The 20989-nt window shown below is 44.3% G+C and overlaps 1 protein-coding gene across 4 annotated transcripts in view; it reads right to left on the bottom strand.

Moving 5' to 3' along the window:
* The window catches only part of mbd1b (methyl-CpG binding domain protein 1b), an 85033-nt gene that overhangs the window by 52614 nt on the left and 11430 nt on the right, over nucleotides 1-20989 (bottom strand). For 2 of the 4 annotated variants that reach the window (XM_034167288.1, XM_034167289.1), the window contains exons 4-9: nucleotides 16032-16161; nucleotides 15662-15945; nucleotides 15412-15494; nucleotides 15243-15286; nucleotides 3681-3821; nucleotides 3509-3592 (exon numbers count right to left, since the gene is read on the bottom strand). In XM_034167288.1, the coding sequence (XP_034023179.1) occupies nucleotides 3509-3592; nucleotides 3681-3821; nucleotides 15243-15286; nucleotides 15412-15494; nucleotides 15662-15945; nucleotides 16032-16161 (766 nt within the window). The remainder of the gene's footprint in view (nucleotides 1-3508; nucleotides 3593-3680; nucleotides 3822-15242; nucleotides 15287-15411; nucleotides 15495-15661; nucleotides 15946-16031; nucleotides 16162-20989) is intronic. The other 2 variants (XM_034167290.1, XM_034167291.1) reach the window with 1 other exon arrangement.

Below are 20989 nucleotides of genomic sequence, written 5' to 3'. Positions count from 1 at the left end.
ATCACCCCCCACCCCAGACACTGCATTTCATCTATGGGGTAAGAAGGGCATTAAATGTTTCTGTGATCTTTTTAGGGATAATATCTTTCTTAATTTTACAGATATTTATTCCTTATATGGCCTGCCCTTATTTATTTAGTTATTTTTTAAAATTTTCACATATCTTTTGTACTTAACAGGACATTTTATCACCTGGAATGTTAAAATTTAGTTTGTGACTACATCAATTGATAGAACATATTGTTAGCATAAAGTTAATTGCTAACATGCATAGTTTTTAAGTATCTTCACATTCTGTGAGGTTATCAAATAGAGCATTCTAAATGCAAAAGAAGTTGATGAAAAACTTGCGTTAAATTTTTTTATACCAACATACATTTCCCATAAGATGTCACATGTGTAATCAGAATATTGCAGTGTAACCCTAGGCCAAGACCTTGTATCTTGGAGTTTGTCTGAATCTGTGCCTTGTGTTGAGTATTTCTAATTTTGAAATGTCAGGGCCACTGAATCTACAGTGAGAATTCTTGAGATGTATAGCTTGGTAAAGATTGAAGAAATCATTATTCATGAGTTGACTTAGTTCAAAAGGTGACAAAATTTTGGACTGAGAGGTCACGTTGTTCTTGTCTTGTTCATATGACCATATCTGTGTGTGGCTTAGACAACCATTTCTTTGTACAGAGTACCAATAGCTACCTATCAAAAACAGAAAGGGTGATATATCAGTACAAATACAATTTCTAATTAATTGTAATCTTTGGTGTCATAGATATATGTCATTACCTTGGTAAGCTGACACAAAATCAACAAAATTATCAGTTTTAAGAGAAAATTGTCCTTGCACAATACGAGTTACATATAATGAGAATGAATGTAAACTTCTACTTTTACAATTTTGAGTTTGTTAACTTTGCATGTCATGGTATGAGTGGAGAAAATACCTCTTTGTAATAAATGTATATTGGTATAAAAAAATGTAACAAGTTTTTCATCAACTTCTGCGTTTAGAATGCTCGATTTGATAACCTCACGGAATGTGAAGATACTTAAAACTGTGCATGTTAGCAATTAAATTTATGCTAACAGTATGTTCTATCAATTGATGTAGTCACAAACTAAATGTTATCATTTCAGGTGCTAAAATGTCATGCTAAGCTCAAAAGATATGTGAAAAATGGTAAAATCTGAGAATGACCTTGACCTCTACATAGGAAAGGACATCTTATTTGCTGAAATAAGCGTAAAATTGACTGATTTATGAGAAATTTCAAATTTCTCCTTCACCCAGATTTGGCCCTGAAAGTGCTCACCTATAGGATTCAAAAAGTGTCAATTGCAGAAATATAAGGAAATATGCCACAGAACGAACAGTGGTTTTTGAAGGTCACTGGTACCCTGTATCAGGAATCACACTCACTTTTTCTGTCTACCCCTCGAGAATTGAGAACCGATATGTCAAATTTGTCCATTTTTACTATATTTTTAATGTAACAAAATCTGAGGCCATTTTGACATCAAATTTTGAATGGACCAAATTTCAAGTAAAATTTTGCCTGATGGAAAAATAACTTTGCCATTCCTAATCAATCTACTTAAAGGGTATATGGTGGAAATTTCATCAAAATCAGTCACTCATCCAGCCACCCGCTCATGATTTTCTCTGAGACAGCTCATTATTAGGAAATACGAGGTCTCTTAGATAATAAACCGACCCTTTTATTTTTTTTTTTAACTATATGGATTTGAATGACATGCGATTACACCAATCATGCTTGAACCCTCGTGCGCATGCGTGAGTTTTTTCACGCGTGTCGGTGACGTCATTTCCCTGTGGGCAGGCCTTGAGTGAGATGTGGTCCCGCCCTCTCGGCTGAATTCCTTTGTTTCACACGCTGCTCGAGACGGCGCGCGTTGCTTTATCAAAATTTTTTCTGGACCTGTGAGGAATATCCGAGTGGACACTATTCGAGAAATTAAGCTGGTTTTCTGTGAAAAGTTTAACGGCTGATGAGAGATTATGGGGTGTTTCTGTCGGTGTAAGGACTTCCCACGGAGCGGGACGTCCTGCAGCACTTCCAGGCGCTGTCGTCGGCCTGTTTCGAGCTGAAAACATCCTAATTTAAGGCTTAATTCACCCAGGACATCGTGAGAGAACAGAGAAGATTCAGAAGAGGCCGGCATGAGGAATTTATGCGGACATTCCACTGTTTAAGGACATTTTTTTAATGAAAGACGTACGCGCAAATTCGCCGAGTCGTTTCCGTGACGACTCGGCAAATCTGTGTGCGCCGCGACAGGAAAAACACCTCCGTGTTGAAAACCATTTGTAGAATTCAGGCGGCTTTTAATGGCTTTCAACAAGTGAGTAACTGAGAAATTGTTTAACAGCTTGGGCATGTTCCAACTTGCCCGTTAAGATTTCCAACGGAGGTGTTTCTCCTGCCGCGACCCCCCGCGGTCGGGTCCAGCCCGACATGCGACTCTGCCCGCACGTTCTTTCATTACAAAATGACCGTTAACAATGGAATGTCCGAATAAACTCCTCATGCCGACTTCTTCTGAAAGTTCTCTGTTCTCTGACGACTTACTGCGTCAACAGAGCCTGAAATGTGGAAGTTTTCAACTTGAAACGGCGAGACGCTGCCGCCTCGAAGCGCAGATCGCCGTCAGGCGCCGTGGACCGTCCTTAAAGCGACACTACCAGACCAAAATCTCTCATCAGCCGTTAAAATTTTTACCGAAAACCAGCTGAATTTATTGAATGGTGTCCACTCAGTTGTGCCTTACAGTTTTGAAAAAATTTTATCAAACAAAGCAACAGTCTCTGAGCCATTCCTAAACAATGAAAAAACGACGAGAGGGTGGACGACTCCTCACTCAAAGACTGCCCACAGGCGAATGACGTAACCGACAGGCGTGACAAAAATCTCGCATGCCCACGAGGGTTCAAGCATGTCTGATGTAATCACACGTGATTCAAATCCATATGGTTTTTGAAAAAAATAATAAGGTCGGATACTTTTCTAATAGACCTCGTAAAAGGGTTGATTGAGTTCTTCTTCTAAAAGCTGTTGAGGTTCAAGGTTCTAAAAACATTCTGGACTCACACGTCATTCCAACTCATAGAAACTTTGCATAATTTATTACCACCCTTGACCACAGGCAACGCACTCATTATTACCTCTTCTCATCTTCAACCACTTATCTGGGATCAGGTCATGGGGTATTATTTATTAATATTTATTTATTTTAATTATTATTTTGGAGGGCTTAACGCTGGTATATTGGTGTTGGGTACTTGTGAAGGTTCAGGTTGCAGCACATTTACGTGTTTTGACTGCACTTTCTTTATGTTCGCACTTTGTAAGTGATGTGCAGGTGGGTTTTTTTTATGAAAAAAAAAAAAGATAAATAAATGAGAAAACAAACAAAAAAAACCCAGAGAGATTACACCGTTAAAGTAAACACAGAAAGACTGAACAAATTATTATGATGGTGTTATTACCTGAAAACCCATGTTGTCTTCAAAAGGATCTGGAATGTCATTTTGAGGTTTCTGTGCCACAAAGTTTCCAATCACATGGCTTTGCTAACAAACAAAACAACAAGATGTGAAGTCCAAAGGCTGCAGTGCAAAAATAAGCAACAAAATATACAATGTGTCCATATCACCCTACCTTACGGATGGGACATATACATTTGCGCTTCCTGCATGTCCGTTTTCTGGTTTCAGGGCTCTGCAGTCCATGCTTGCAGTTGGCACACTGACCACAATTCACTGTGTTGCGGCAGGCAACACACTGCCCACAAGGAATCCACTACAATCAACATCAAAAACAGAAAAGTGAAAAAAAAACTTGCAGCCGCTAGTGGTACCCCTTACCTCCACGGCAGCAAAATCCCTGGGTGGCAGAATTCCTGTGGTCTTAGTAAGACCTATTGGTCAAGGTCATCAGTTTTTAAACTTTACCAAGACCTTGAACTGATACAACTTTCCTGCAAGTTTGGTCACACTAGGCCTCTCCATTCCAGAGCAATTGTGCCAACAAGTCAATTGTTGACACCGCCCAACTCCCGCCCTGGTGTTGACAATACACCTTCAGCCTATTATACGCACAGGGATATCTACACTAGTATTTTATAATACATGTAGGATAATTTCATGGGTAAATAATCTACCACTGACCCCCTCCAGAGGTTTAGCGATTTAGTTTTCTCATATACAGTGGTCCCCCTCTATTAAGGCCACCTGTACTGCAAACTAAAAGTGATCACATCAGAGGGGTGGACTTTGTTGAGGGGGAGACAAACATGTGTACAGTATGGTACTTAATAACATATTACTACAAGCAAGCATGTATGAGGAAAAACATCAGAGATTTACTGTCTACTGTACAGTCACAGACAAACCATGTCTTCCACTCAAAGTTCAAAACATCACAGCACAAGAATTGGATCCTTTAAAGTAAAAAAAAAAAAAAATGTAAAATCAAAACAAGGTCAGTCCACAAAATAGGAACAGAAAATCCTGGCAACATCTGATGCCTTGGAAACATCATCCATTTCCATCAACACATTATGCAAGTGTTTCTTCCTGCAGTACATCTTCAGCGTTTGTATGAATGTTGTTGTTAAGCTGCGTTTTACTAACACTGAAATCAACAGCCAACTTTCGGGAACCTTCTCCTTTCTCATTCAAACGAATGATGTTCACCTTTTCTTCTAATGTTAAAGATTTTCTTTTCTGAGATGCAGAAGTTTTTCTAACAGGACCCATTTTTCTTTGTTCTTTTGTTTACTGGAGTAATCTCAGAAGCTCATGTTCACAGGAGAGTTTTGATGCGACTTCTGTGGGAAAACCCAGTTGGGAATTTCCACGTAATGGCCACTGTTGCCGGGATTTTCATCCTTTTGAGTGGGCTACTGGCCACGTTTGAGGGGTGGCCTCTCTTGAGAGGTGAAATCAATAGAAAAATGTGAAATGTGGCCATATATGAGGGGTGGCCTGAAAGGGGCCACTAATGAGGGGGAACACTGTAGTAGCTATAAATTTAATTACATCAGATTTTAAAGATGCCAATGGGTCTACAAATTGTATGCTAATCACATAAGATCAAAGAATAGTGTATCAATACAAAATATGTATGTCTCCAGTGTGAAAATCCAAAAAGGAAGTCCATCTGTAAGGTTCTACATTTATGACCAAAGGTTCTAATGCACAAAAGCCATCAAATTTTCAAAAATTTCCACTGGGATTATGACCTCAAACTCTTGACAGTTACTAAAAAATGTTTGTCAATACGAGGTCTGTGAGAAAAGTATCTGACCTTTTTATTTTATGCAAAAAATATATGGATTTGATTCATATGTTTTTACATCAGCCAAGCTTGAACCTTCATGCGCATGCATGAGTTTTTTCACGCCTGTCGGTTGCGTCATTCGCCTGTGGGCAGGCTTTGAGTGAGCACTGGTCTACCCCTCTCGTCGTTTTTTCATTGCGAGGAAATGGCGGAATGATTTGGGCTTTGTTCCATCAGAATTTTTTCAGAAACTGTTAGAGACAGGCAGCTGGAAACCATTCAGAAAATTCACATGGCTTTCGGTGAAAATTTTATGGGCTTCACAGAGATTAAGGAGTGCTACTACCGCTTTAAGGACGGCCCACAATGGCGCGCCGCGCTCCGAGCCGCGATCGACAGGCTGAAATGACCATTTCATTTCTAAACGGATGGCTGTATGGACCATCGTGTGCAATTTCTCTGGTTATCACAAGAGCTGGACATCAGCCATTTTCCGGCAGATTTCACTTTTAACAAGAGATTTTGTCATGGAAAGCCGCGCGGAGGCTTCGCGCATCACGACGGATTCACTGATGGAGCGAGACAAAGAACGCCTCTGTTTTGGAGTGTCAGAGGACAAGTTGGGACATGCCTATCTTGGCTTTCAGTGGCTTACCAGTCGAGTGAGTATAAGAGAAATTGTGGAGAGCTCGCTCAAGACCACCACTGCCCATTCTATGTGTAATGTAAAGTTGCATTAGGAAGGGCTTCCGGTGTAAACCGTGTGCCAAATCAACATGCAGATCCATATTGGAACGGCTGCATTGGCCCCAAGTAAAAAAAAAGAAAAAAAAAGGGAGAAGTTCACAGAACTTACTTTTACCTTTTAATTGCTTAACTTCAAACAGTTGAAAAACACATTTCTTCCCCCTCAGACAGCCTTTAATATTTTGCTAACATTAAGACGGCATTTCATAACACATCACACTGTACAGATTTAAAATGGTCATAGGCAGTATCGCTATTATGTGAACAGCCCATCTCTGACACCTTCATGTAAAACACCAACTTTTGTAATTAGCTTGGTTGCCTCATGTCCTCTGCCGGAGACAGTAAGACAGACTGATCAGGGACAGCACGTCAACATAAATGTGGACTGCATACTTTTGGGCTAACATTTCAGAAGAAAATGGAAAAATATCTTGATTGGAGGGGGATCCATTACCTTTAAGAACGCATTTGTTAAAAAAGTAATGCATCAAAATGCAAAATGAATGCCAAGATGAAATATAAGTCACTGGTCAATAAATGTTTTTCCATATTTACCATTATCCACAAAAATACAATAATGTTTGCCACTCAGTGTTACTCTCAATTTAGTGCATTTTATGCAAGTGCAGCTTTCCACAGTGCATGAACACGTGTGAAAACACATCGTAAACACATTGTGGCTTGTGCACACACACAGCAGTGTTTCAAGAGGTCTACTTCATAAAATGTGGCCTAACACAATTTCATCTATCACTCAATAGGTTTGCATGGACCACAGTTTTTGACATTTTTTTTCCAGTGGTGTCCCCTGTGCAGATGTGCCATACAACAATGCAGGTGCAAAAGGTGCAATATAACTGTGGGGTCTGGATTTTTTTTTTTTTAATTGTTTACTTTAATCAGTTTTCATACATAAAAAGTATTAATCAAACAATTTTTACACATAAAATAATAGTAATAATAATAATAGAGGAAAGGGAACCCAAGTCTTGCTATAATTAATACATTTATGGAATATTATTACCAATGTGAAGTAACCAGTAGTATTTGTTGAAATCCCACAGAAAGTGTCACAACTTTCTAAACCTTTCTATCCTGTTATTACAGAGGGCCTATGGGGCACAACCTGTTACAAAGCCTTTTTTAAAAGCCATTTGGTGCATGGTATACTGTTTGAATGTTAAATGTGATGACATCATGGACTTTGATCAGGTTAGGCTAATAAGATGATGAGAACTGCTCTTTCTTATTTGTACCTTATACAATAAACATTAATTAGAACTGTACAGCATATGAGACCCCCTCCATACCCTCTGCTTTAGTTGTTTAAATTTTTAATAGAATAAATATATTTTGTATCCATTTCAATTCATGGTTTATTGTGTTCTTCATTAGTAGTTCATAAATGTAGATCTTATGATACATCACAATCTATTTTTCTGTTTGGGTACCAGAGAGTCACCAAATTTCTCTTTAGGGCTGAAAAGGTTTGCAAGCCACTGGTCGGTTGCATAAAATATGGCTCAATTTCAAAATCTTCAGTAACAGTAATTAATCCTCAAGGGTCATGTTGACACTAGTATTAGTGCTACAGGTTCACCACTACATGCAGGGATGAAAGCAAAAAAAAAAAAAGGAATTTTTTTTTTCCCCCACAGTTAAATCAAACTGTTCACCATGTACCTTTTTAAAGAAACCCTTTTTGTGATCAAGTCCTACAGTTTACAGAAAACCAAGATTGAGACAGCTAATTGATTTTACAAGATTTCACTCTCTAACCACTGCTGATCTTTTCAGATGCAGCCATCAAATTATAGAAAAACGTTAACCTACATATTATTAAAACACTTCAGGATAAACACGTTTTAAGAGGACAGCTTTTCTTTGATTCACTACCAATTACAATCTCAGGCCTGTAGCCAGGATCTGAAATGGGGGTTGTCTTAGGTAAAAGTGGACCTTTGTCAGCAGTGTTTTTTTGTTGTTGTTTTGTTTGTTTTGGTGTCCAGGGATGCATTCTGGACGGTTTTTGATGACTACTTTCCATCCCTGATCCCCCTCAATTTAGTTGTACTGCTTATGTGTATTGTATTTGTATTTTCTTTTGCACATTTTCACCTTTTCTTTGCCTTTAACCAAAATTGACATAATTGTTTGATAAGATAATTAACCACAAGAGCTGCAACCATTTTCATATTTTTGACTTCTCATCCTTATTGACCTGATTTTAAAGCTAGAACCCCAAACAGACTCAGGAATGCCCGGGATGAGAGATTAAATAAAAAAGATACTGCTTTACTTCACTTCACTTATGCAGAAAAGTTTAATTAACTAAACTTATTTTTATATGGCTCCTCAATTCAACTTAGTTCAGAACTATGTAAAACACATGCCCAGATTAACACTGATTTAAACATTTTAGTTGTTAAAATTATTATTATAAGTAGTTGCAGTAAGTAGTTGCAATAGTGTCAAAAATGTCTTCAAAAGCTAACTTTTAATCAAGGTGTGTTGACACCCTCTTTCTCTCTGGATTCACCCCTAGTTTGCAGTCTGTGAGCAGGAACAATCAAGAATTTGTGTATTTATGTGGAAAGCACAACTTGATTGAGAGGCAAGAAGGTTTTATCAGTGCATTTATGTCATGCCGTCCCCAGAAAGAGATTTTATCTCACTTATCCTCAACCACTTATCCAGGACGGGGTCACGGAGGCAATAGCTCGAGTAGGGGACCCCAGACTTCCCTTTCCCGGGCGACATTTACCAGCTCTAACTAGAGAATACCAAGGCATTCCCCGGGCCAGTGTGGAGATCTAATCTCTCCACCCAGAAGGACGTGCCTGGAACATCTCCCTAGGGAGGCGCCCAGAGGGCATCCTTACCAGATGCCCGAACCGCGTCAGCTGGCTCCTCTCAACACAAAGGAGCAGCAGATCTATGAAAAGCTCCTCAAGGATGACCAAGCTTCTCACCTTATCTCTAAGGAAGACACCCGCCACCCTCCTGAAGAAGCCCATTTCAGCCGCTTGTTCTCACGATCTAGTTCTTTCTGTCATGACCCAAACACAGCTCTTGCTTTGTGAGTACAGAGACTGGATGGCCCTGAGAAGGGACCCCCTCACTCCATACTCCCGTAGCACCTCCCACAGTATTTCTCAGGGTACCCGTTCATACGCTTTCTCTAAGTCCACAAATGACATGTAGACAGGATGGGCATACTCTCAGGCCCCCTCCAGGATCCTGGTCAGTTGTTCCACAGCCGGGATGGAACCCACATTGCTCCTCTTCAATGCGAGGTTCGGCTATTGGCCAAACCTTCCTTTCCACCATTTTACCAGGGAGGCTGAGCAGTGCGATGCCCCTGTAACTGATACACACACTCTGGTCCCTTTTAAATATGGGGACCACCAACCCCAGTCTGCTACTCCTTAGGCGCTGTCGCAGACCTCAACGCAATGTTGAAGAGACATCTCATCCAAGACAGTCCCTCCACACCCAGAGCCTTCAGCATTTCTGGACATCAACCCCCGGGGCCTTGCCACTGCAGAGTTGTTTGGCTACCTCAGTGACTTCCACCAGGGAAACTTGACGATGATCCCCCATGAGCTTCCAGCTCTGCCCCCATTACAGAGGGCACTCCAGTCTGATGCAGGAGTTCTTCAAAGTGTTTCTTCCAGGGCCCAATTACCTCCTCAAGTGAGGTCAACAGAGTCCCATACTTACTGCCGACAGCTTGGATGGTTCCCCGTTTTCCTCTCTCGAGGTGCTTCACGGTCCGCCAGAAGCACCTCAGTGCCGACTGAAAGTCCTTCTCCATGGTTACTCTGAACTCCTCCCACATGCGCTGCTTTGCTTCTCTCACAGCAGAGTTTGCTACCCTTCCAACCTGTCAGTGCCTCACAACTGCCTCCGGAGTCCTCCGAGATAACATATCCTGGAAGGACTCCTTCTTCAGTCAGATGGCTTCCCTGACCGCCGGTGTGCACAACGGTGTTCAAGGGTTGCTCCCCTTGAGGCAACTGAGACTTTCAAGCCACAGCTCCCTGCTGCAGATTCTGTAATGGAAGCTTTGCAAAGTGCCCATTCTGGTTCAATGCCCCAACCTCCAGAAGGATACCAGAAAAGCTCCGCCAGAGGTGTGAGCTGAAGATGTGTCGGACAGTGGGCTCCTCCAGATGTTCCCAGTTCACTAGCACTATCCGTTTGGGCTTACCAGGTCTGTCCAAAGTCCTCTCCCTCCCTCTGATCCAACTCACCACCAGATGATGATCAGTTGACAGCTCTGCCCCTCTCTTCACCCGAGTGTCCAGAACATACGGCCTCAGATCAGATGATAGTCACAAAATTGATTATTGATCATCAGCCTAGCGTGCTCTGGTACCATGTACACGTAAGAGCATCCTTATGTTCAAACATGGTGTTCGTTATGAACAGTCCATGACTAGCACAGAAGTCCAATAACAAACAATCGCTCGAGTTTAGATCAGTAAGGCCATTCGTCCCAATCATGTCTCTTCAGGTGTCTGTCATTGCCCATATTTGTGTTGAAGTCCCCCAGCAGAACAATGGGGTCCCATACAGGATTCCATTCATCAACTCCAAGAAGGCCAGATACTCCAACCTACTGTTTGGTGCATATGCACAAACAACTGTTAGAGTTTTTTTCCCTCGCCACCCAAAGGCGCAGAGAGGCGACCCTTTCATCTACTGAGGTAAACTGCAATGTAGCAACGCTCAGCCGGGTACTCATGAGTATCTCCTCACCTGCCCGGCGCCTCACACCCTGGGCAACTCCAGAGAGGAATAAGGTCCAACCCCTATCAAGGAGAGTGGTTCTGGAGCTGAGGCTGTGGGTGAAGGCGATGAACATCAGATCTAATTGGTAGCACTCCACCTCCCGCACAAGCTCTGTCTCCTTCCGCCACAGCAAGGTGACATACCATGCCCCAGAGCTAGCCTCTGCTGCCCAGGTCTGGTGGCAACCTAAACTTTAACTGCCACCCATGGTACAGCGCACCCAACCCCGGCAGTTCCCCCTGCAGGTGGTGAGCCCACAAGGCAGAGATGTAAACACCACTTGCCTTTTCGGGTTTTAGCTGTATTTTTTTTTTTGGGGGGGGGGGGGGGACGCTAGCGTCTGCTGTTATGCGCCACGTGTCTGCAGCTGTGGTTTTAGCTTAACCACATGGAGGACAATAAAAGAAACACTCAGAGCAGACATTGAAAGAAAAGTTTAAAAATGTTTGTAAAACTCTGCTCTTTGCGCACTATGTCTCACCACGGCGCTGTGAAACACTCAAGCACACACAAGCAGACAGGGCATAGAGGAATGACAGCACACGGGGACTGGCTGCCAGGAGAAACAACAAAAACAAAACAGAGAAGTTATTCTAAAAATCGGTTTTTGAATGTTTTGAACACAGTAAATGTTATATCTTGCGTCCAGCCTTGATTTTGCGTTAGTGTGAACCCTGCCTTTTGGCAGCCCAATTGACGGAAATCCATTGTATGATGAAGAACTTTAATCTCTTTACATGCCAAAACTTAGTCACCATGCAGTTGGTGTGGGCCTGTCTGTTTCCATCTTCTGGTGTGAAAATTTCACAAATTAAAAGTTGTGGATATGTCCGAAACAGGAGGCTAACCTGTATCTATCAGAATTTCAAAGTTTCAGAGTTAATTATGCAGTCATGTTTAGAATCAGAATCAGAAGAAGTTTACTGCCATTGCCAGTGAACAGGATTCACAGACTAGGAATTTGCTTCGGTACAATGGTGCAACATTAAGAAGAGATAAAATGCTAAGATAAAATATAACATGTGTGTCAAAATAAGATAGAATGTAAGATAATAAAAAAGAAATATGAAATATGAAAGGCTGTGTGCAACAGAAAAACAGAGAAACAGAAAAAACTGCAGTGGGAGGAGTGCAATTAAAAACCAAAGTACATTGTCTAAAGTGACCCGTGATAAAATGATAAAGTGACAGAGTTAAGCTTAAGGTGACTGAGTTATGAGGTGTTCATGAGTCTAACGGCAGAGGGGAAGAAACTGTTCTTATGGCGGGAGGTTCTGGTCCGGATGGACCGTAGCCTCCTGCCTGAGGGGAGTGGTTTGAATAGACCGTGTGCAGGGTGAGAAGGGTCAGCCGTGATCCGACCTGCTCGGCCCAGAGTCCTGGAGACGTGCAGGTCATGGAGAGATGGAAGACTACAGCCGATCACCTTCTCAGCAGAGGCCCCAATGCGCTGCAGTCTGAGTCTGTCCCTGGCTGTGGCCCCGGCGTACCACACCGTGATGGAGGAGCGGAAGATGGACTCGATGATGGCCGTGTAGAACTGCACCATCAGCTGGACAGGCAGCTTGGCCTTCTTCAGCTGCCGCAGGAAGTACATCCTCTGCTGGGCCTTCTTGATGAGGGAGCTGATGGTTGACTCCCACTTGAGGTCCTGGGTGATGGTGGTGCCGAGGAAGCGGTGACAGACCACAGTGGTGATGGGGCTGTTGGTGAGGGCGAGGGAGGGCAGGGGGGCTGTGGCTTTCCTGAAGTCCACGATCATCTCCACTGTTTTCTGGGCGTTGAGCTCCAAGTTGTTGCTGCTGCACCAGGTCACCAGCCGGTCCACCTCCCTCCTGTAGGCAGACTCATCCCCATCCGAAATGAGTCCGATGAGGGTGGTGTCGTCCGCAAACTTGATGAGCTTTACAGAGTCGTGGCTGGAGGTGCAGCAATTAGTGTAGAGGGAGAAGAGCAGAGGGGAAAGGACACAGCCCTGTGGAGATCCTGTGCTGAGAGCCTGAGTGTTCGAGACATTTTTTCCCAGCCTCACACGCTGACTCTGGTCCGTCAGGAAGTCTGTGATCCACCTGCAGGTGGAGTTGGGCACATGGAGCAGAGAAAGCTTGTCCTGGAGCAAAGCTGCAAGGATGGTGTTGAATGCAGAGCTGAAGTCCACAAACAGGATCCTAGCGTAGGTTCCTGGGGAGTCCAGGTGCTGCAGGATGGAGTGCAGGGCCAGGTTTATGGCGTCATCTACAGACCTGTTGGCTCTGTAGGCAAACTGCAAGGGGTCCAGGAGGGGGTCGGTGATGGAGTTCAGGTGGGATAAAACCAGGCGTTCGAAGGTCTTCATGACTACAGACGTGAGAGCCACAGGCCTGTAGTCATTAAGTCCAGTGACGCATGGTTTCTTGAGGACTGGAACTATGATTGAGGACTTGAAACAGACTGGAACATGGCATGACTCCAAGGAGGTGCTGAAGATCCCCATGAAGACTGGGGCCAGCTCATCAGTGCAGTGTCTCAGGGTGGCAGGAGAGACACAGTCTGGGCCCGGGGCCTTACGTGGATTCAGCCTTTTGAAATGTCTCTTCACGTCCTCCTCTTGGACCGAGAGGGCAACAGGGGGAGTGGGGAGGGCAGCAGTGAGAGGGGGGAGGTCCAGAGTGTTTGAATATCCAGTTGTGTGGGGGGTGGGGAGGTGTGAGTCCTTGTCTTCAAAGCGTGAATAGAAGACGTTCAGGTCGTTGGCCAGCTTGAGGTCGTCAACAGAACGAGGTGCTTTTGGCTTGTAGTTGGTGATCTCTTTCAACCCCCTCCACACAGAGGCAGAGTCGTTGGCAGAGAACCTTTGCTGCAGACGTAAACTGTACATGGATTTAGCCTTTGCCACCTCCTTGCTAAATCTGTACTTTGCACCTCTATAGCTGTCTCTGTCTCCTTCTCTGAAAGCCACCTCTTTCTGCTGACGGAGCTGCTGGAGTTTAGGTGTGAACCAGGGCTTGTCATTGTTATATCTCACCCTGGTACGCTGTGGGATGATGCTGTCTTCACAGAAATGAATATATGACATCACAGCGTCCGTGCAGTCATCTAGACTGTCTGTTGAAGCCTCGAACATATCCCAATCCGTGGTGGCCAAGCACGCGCGTAGCTCCTCTACAGCTTCATTGCTCCACACTTTAGACGTCCTCACAACAGGTTTAGAGAGTTTAAGTCTCTGTCTGTACGTGGGGATCAAGTGGACCATCTCGTGATCTGAGAGTCCCAAAGCTACACGGGCCACCACGCGGTAGGCGTCACTCACTGTCGTGTAACAATGATCTAACGTGCTCCCTTCTCTGGTCGGGCATTTAACAAACTGTTTGTATTTTGGTAATTCCTGACTGAGATTCCCTTTGTTAAAATCACCGAGAATTATAACAAGAGAGTCCGGAAAGTCTCTCTCCACGCTCATAATCTGATCCGCGAGCGCGCGCTCGGCCTCGTGCACGTCCGCGCTCGGTGGAATATACACAAAGTATGAAAGAGTTAAACTCACGTGGAGAGTAGAAAGGTCTGCAGTTTATGAGGAGATATTCCAGAGAGGGACAGCAGTGTTGGGAGATCACAGTCACATCGGAGCACCAGGCGTTGTTGATATAGAAGCAGAGTCCTCCCCCTCTAGTTTTTCCACCAGCGTGTGCTCGGTCTCTGTCTGCGCGGAGGAGTTGGAATCCCTCTAGTTGGAGCGCGCAGTCTGGTGTCTGTGCATTTAACCACGTCTCCGTGAAGCACAGTACACAAGATGAGGAGAAATCTCTATTCTTCTTCATCAGCAGTGCCAGCTCATCCATCTTGTTGTGGAGTGAGCGGACGTTGGCGAGAAATATCCCATCCCAGGTAGGGGCGTGCGCATGCCCCTTCGTCTGAGGCACACGAGAGCTCCAGCTCGTTTTCCTCTCCACCATCGTCTCACTTTTTTGGCCAAAAAGTGAACCAGTTCAGCTGCAGGCACTAAAAAACTGGCGTAATGTCCGTGGGTGTTGATGATTTGATGTTTAGAAGCTCCTCGCAGGTGTAGGGACACGATGACACACGATTCACGCACAAAAACAGACAAAACAGGGAGCACCAGAATACCAGGGCACCTTCACGTGGCGCCATCTTGGAAGGGATTAGAGAGTTCCTAATGGAAATTTGGCAGACCCACTCACTTAGTGAGTTCATTAATCCTATGCATTCCCTGAAAATTGCAGAGGATATAAATATAAAATATATATATATATATATATATATATATATATAAATATAAAAATATTCGGAAGCCACAGTTTGTTACTGATCATAAATGATATGGCTGAGGTTAGCTAAAATTGCCATTTAAAATAAAAATTTAAACATGTAGCCTGCTGACATATAATGCTTTACCTTCCTGAAACGGATCAGTGGATGCTCTCTTGTCTTTGAGGATGCTATTATTACAAAAAAGAAAAGGAAAAAAGAAATAAAGAAATGACATAGGATGAGTAAAATTAGTTAAAGTAAAAAGAAAAGTGGATTATCAGATTGGCTGAGTTTCATACTGACAATGACATACCCCAACAGCTGGGACAGCAGGGCCGCTTCCTCTGTCTGTCATACCACGTGCCTATAAATGAAACACCGCATTTGGAACAGACCCTGTGGAGAAAAGAGCCATGATAACCCTCAGCCCATATAAATGTATTACTCAACACATATAAATGTTTTCGCTTCAGTACTACAGATGTACTTGAGCATGTTGTGAATTATTTAGGAATTTAAATAAGACTATGTGACCACAATATAAAATCAGCAAGTAAACTCACAGAGGGCTTTCTTCTGTCCCAATTTCTCCATTTATGGCAGGGAGTACCTTAGATGAAGATGAAGTAGGTGGAGGGAGTTTAATTTTCGGTTCAACAGGATATCGATTTTGAGGACACTGGTTTGGAGATCCCTTTACAATGGATGTGGACTGACTTGTGTGGTTAGATTGGGGGAGCTTGGGCACTTGGCTGGGGGTAAGCCTGTGGTGCGAATCAGGAGTGTCTGCCCCCTCTCCTCTCTCCATCCAGCTGGACTCTGAGGAGGAATGCTCCCGTATCTTTCTCTAACAGACAAGAATGTGACAAACATGATCTGTAAAATGTATGAATTTATACCAAAAATGCAAAGTCTTTAAAAAGGAGCCAATACCTTTGTTCTGTTTCTAATCGGCATTTCACCATTGTAGTACTTTCCAGACTTATAGTCAAAGCTTGACAAGTCAGTGCCATCCAGCACTGAAGCCAGTTCTACTTTGCTTCTTACTCGTTCACCATCTGGACTGCAAGGTAGGAAAAAAAAAAAAAACAATCAGAAGGGAGGTGACAGTAACCAATTTAAAATTTTATATATATATATATATATATATATATATATATATATATGCTGTGAGTTATGAATTATCAGTTGATCTTATTATGATTAAATTTGCATGTTGTAGTCTTTCAAAAGCATATTTTCAAAAACCCAAGCTGTGGCAATAGTTTTTTAATGAGATGTGTCTTGCAGTGTATGATACAATCAGCAACAATCAGTTACAGTCAAATTTATAATCTTTTCAGCAAGACCAGCAGGAGACTTGTCTTAAAGTCCTTTCGGCTGCTCCCATTTGTTCGGGGTGCGGGCAGCAGATATAGCCAGATCCGCATTGGTTTTACACTGGATGCCTTTCCTGATGCCACTCCAGTATTACCTGGAGAAACACACACAGCCTCTGGTGTTCCGAAGAGGTCTCCCATCCAAGTGCTAACCACGCTGCACGCTGCTTAGCTTCCGAGATCTGATGGGATCAAGCTTACACAGAGCAGAGTGGCTGCAAATCTCAAAATCCTAATAACATTTAGAACTAGAGCACCGCACTCGTAAAGCACAAATCTCTGCCAACACTAGTTTCCAATTCCATAAACTTTGTCAGGCGACAGTGAGTGCCAGTCTGCACCTCACTTTCAAATATGAGTGATTGGGCCATGTTGATTAAGATATAATGTAAAATATACATTAAAAAGGGGTTTTCAATGTTAACTTAAAGTGGCCACAAAATCTGTAACCTGGATCAGATCTGGATCAAACTTGTCAGTTGATAAAGGATACCATCCTACATAATACTCTCAAGAAATTTGATCTTTTTTGACAGCTATGAATTTGTGAAAATTCTTTTGATGTTAAAGATGGGGATTTTTTTTCAAACTTCCCAAGATTTTCCTGACATTGACCTTGAAAACTAAATCACTTGTTGCTTATCAGGATATAAATCTTCAGTAAAAACTTCACAATGATATATGAAAATTGTGGGCTCCAGGCTGTTCACAAACAGACAAACAAACTAGAGCACTGCGCTCACAGAGCGCAAACCTCTACCAACACTAGTTTCCAATTCTACAAATTTTTACCTTGGAAAAAACTTTCAAGGTCAAAGTCCTGTTATAAGTGACTTTTCATAAGCTAAACTATAATACAAAATACAGATCAAACAGGCTTTTCAATATTCCTATCAAAGATCTGCTAAATCCGCAAAACGGATCAGATGCAGATCAAACTTAGTCTATTCATTGAGAGTACCAATTTGCACCTCACTGTCACAAAAGAGTGACTGAGGCACATTTGATCGAGAAATAATGCAAAATGTACACCAAATGGGATTTCAATATTAAATGCAAATGTCCACAAAATCCACAATCCGGATGAGATCTGGATCAAACTTTGTCAGGTGATACTGAGTGCCAGTCTGAACTTCACTTTAAAATATGAGAGTGATTGTGGCATGTATGATTCAGATATAATGTAAAATATACATTAAAGGGGGTTTTCAATGTTAAATTTAAATGGCCACAAAATCTGTAATATGGATCAAATTCGGATCAAACGTTGTCAGTCCATTAAAGATAACCATCCTACATAATGTTCTCAAATATGAAAGAAATTTGATCTTTTTTGACAGAGTTACGAATTTTTGAAAATGGAAAAAAATTAAAAATTGTGGGCTCCAGGCTGTTCACAAACAAAGAAACAGGGGCAAAATCATAACCTCCTCCAACTTCGTTGACAGAGGTAAAAATCCACGCAAACATACACACTTTTCTTTGTTTTAAATAATCACATTCAGGCTGGGAGATATACCAGTATTAAAAGGCACCACTACTATGATACCTTGTCACAATATGGATTGCGCAATACCTTTTAATATCGTTAATCTATAATTATGTGGGAATTTTAAATAATGCAGTAATTTTGTCTCAATGGGAGTGCAATTCTCTGTAATGATGTAAGTGTGCTAAAAGAAGCGTCATAAAAGTCAGATAGTGCATGTGCAGCAGAGCCATTTGTGCAGGTATAAAACACTGAACATTGCTCTCATACAAATGCACAAGTGTCAGAAAAGGGGGACAAAATTGTTCCATGTCAGTGCCGTTTTGTCCAACTTGTGCAAACGGTGTCGTATCTGCACACCCTTCCACACAAAATATCAGAAAGTGCAGCATAGCTCATTTAATAAAGCCTGAAGATTTCAACTTGTTTGTGCAACATCTTTTTTCTGCATGCTGACAGTTCAAGCTCCTCCTCGAACTGCCACCTTATCGTGGTGGGGGAGTTTGCGTACCCGGATGATCCTAGGAGCTATGTTGTTGGGGGCTTCGTGCCCCTGGTAGGGTCTCCCATGGCAAACCGTATTCCCTTATGCCCTTATTCTGACCCATCCTAGGGGACGGGTCAGAATAAGGGCAGTTCAGAAGCTCCCATGACCAATATAATATCAAGGACCGAGACGGCGGCCCGGTCCGCACTCACAGCCTCTGGCTGTTGGGACATGGAATGCCACCTCGCTGGGGGGGAAGGAGCCTGAGCTTGTGAGGTACCGACTAGAGATAGTCGGGCTCACCTTCACACACAGCTTGGGCTCTGGTACCCAGCTCCTGAAGAGGGCTTGCCCACGGGGAAAGGCTGCGGGTGGGTGTAGCATTGCTCACTGCTCCCCAGCTCAGTCGCCATGTGTTGCAGTTCAGCACGGTGAACAAGAGGGTCGCGTCCCTACACCTTCGGGTTGGGGACAGGTCTCTCACTGTTGTCTCGGCCTACGGGCCAAGCGGCAGTGCAGAGTACACGACCTTCTTGGAGTCCCTGGGAGGGGTACTAGATAGTGCTCGGACTGGGGACTCCACTGTTCTCCTGGGGGACTTCAACGCCCACGTGGGCAGCTACAGTGAGACCTGGAGGGGGGTGATGGCGAAGCACGGCCTCCCCGATCTGAACCTGAGTGGTGTTCAGTTGTTGGACTTCTGTGCTTGCCACAGTTTGTCCATCACGAACACCATGTTCGAGCACAAGGGTGTCCATAAGTGCACGTTGCACAAGGACACCCTGAGCCAGATGTCGATGATCGAGTTTGTAGTCGTATCATCTGACCTTCAGCCACGTGTCTCGGATACTCGGGTGAAGAGAGGGGCTGAGCTGTCGACCGATCACCACCTGGTGGTGAGTTGGATCCGCTGGGAGGGGAGGAAGCCAGTCAGACCTGGCAGGCCCAAACGTATCGTGAGGGTCTACTGGGAATGACTGGCGGAACCATCTGTCAGCGAGGTCTTCAACTCCCACCTCCAGGAGAGCTTCTCCCAGATCCCGGGGGAGGTTGGAGACATGGAGTCCGAGTGGATCATGTTCTCCACCTCCACTGTCGATGCGGCTGCTCGTAGCTGTGGTCGCAGGGTCTCTGGTGCCTGTTGCGGCGGCAATGCCTGAACCCGGTGGTGGACAGAGGAAGTAAGGGATGCCGTGAAGCTGAAGAAGGAGTCCGACTTGTCTTTGTTGGCAGGTGAGACTCCGGAGGCAGCAGACAGGTACTGGCAGGCCAAGCGTGCTGCAGCCTGTGCAGTCGCAGAGGCAAAAACTCGAGTCTGGGAGGAGTTCAGGGAGGCCATGGAGGAGGACTATCGGTCGGTCTCGAAGAAATTCTGGCAAACCGTCCATCGCCTCCGGAAGCAGCTCTCCACCAACACTGTCTACATTGCAGGTGGGGTGCTGCTGACCCTGACTGGGGATGTCGGGCGGTGGAAGGAATACTTTGAGGAGCTCCTCAATCCCATCGTCACGTCTTCCGAAGAGGAAGCAGAGACTGGGGACTCAGAGGTGGACTCATCCATCACCCAGGCCGAAGTCACAGAGGTGGTCAGAAAGCTCCTCTGTGGCAAGGCTCCTGGGGTGGATGACATCCGTCCGGAGTACCTTACCTTGTTCCAACTACAGGGGAATCACACTTCTCAGCCTCCCCGGTAAGGTCTATTCCAGAGTACTGGAGAGGAGAATTTGACCAATAGTCGAAGCTCGAATTCAGGAGAAGCAGTGTGGTTTTTGTCCTGGTGGTGGCACACTGGACCAGCTCTACACCCTCCACCGGGTGCTCGAGAGTTCATGGGAGTTTGCCTAACCAGTCCACATGTGTTCTGTGGATCTGGAGAAGGCGCTCGACCGTGTCCCTCGAGGCACCCCGTGGAGGGTGCTCCGGGAGTATAGGGTCCTTTGTTAAGGGCTATCAGGTCCCTGTACGACCGCAGCAGGAGCTTGGTTCGCACTGCCGGTAGTAAGTCAAGCCTGTTTCCAGTGCACGTCAGCCTCCGCCAGGGCTGCCCTTTGTCACCGGTTCTGTTCATTACCTTTATGAACAGAATTTCAAGGCGCAGTCAGGGTGTAGAGGGGGTCCGGTTTGGGAACCACAGAATCTCGTCTCTGCTGTTTGCGGACGATGTGGTTCTGTTGGCTTCATCAAATCAGGACTTTCAGCGTGCACTGGAGCGGTTTGCTGCCGAGTGTGAAGCATCCGGGATGAAAATCAGCACCTCCAAATCCAAGGCCATGGTTCTCAACCGGAAAAAGGTGCTTTGCCCTCTTCAGGTCGGTGGAGTGTCCCTGCCTCAAGTGAAGGAGTTTAACTATCTTGGGGTCTTGTTCACTAGAGAGGGACGGATGGAGCGTGAGATCGACAGACGGATCAGTGCAGCATCTGCCGTGATGCTGTTGCTGTATCGGACCGTCGTGGTGAAGACAGAGCTGAGCAGGGTGGCAAAGCTCTCAATTTACCGATCGATCTACGTTCCGACCCTCACCTATGGTCATGGGAT

Source organism: Thalassophryne amazonica, chromosome 3 (assembly GCF_902500255.1).
Source record: "Thalassophryne amazonica chromosome 3, fThaAma1.1, whole genome shotgun sequence".
Classification (NCBI taxonomy): Eukaryota; Metazoa; Chordata; class Actinopteri; order Batrachoidiformes; family Batrachoididae; genus Thalassophryne; species Thalassophryne amazonica.
The sequence above is the reverse complement of the archived record's forward strand: the minus strand, read 5'-3'. Positions and strand labels throughout refer to the sequence as shown.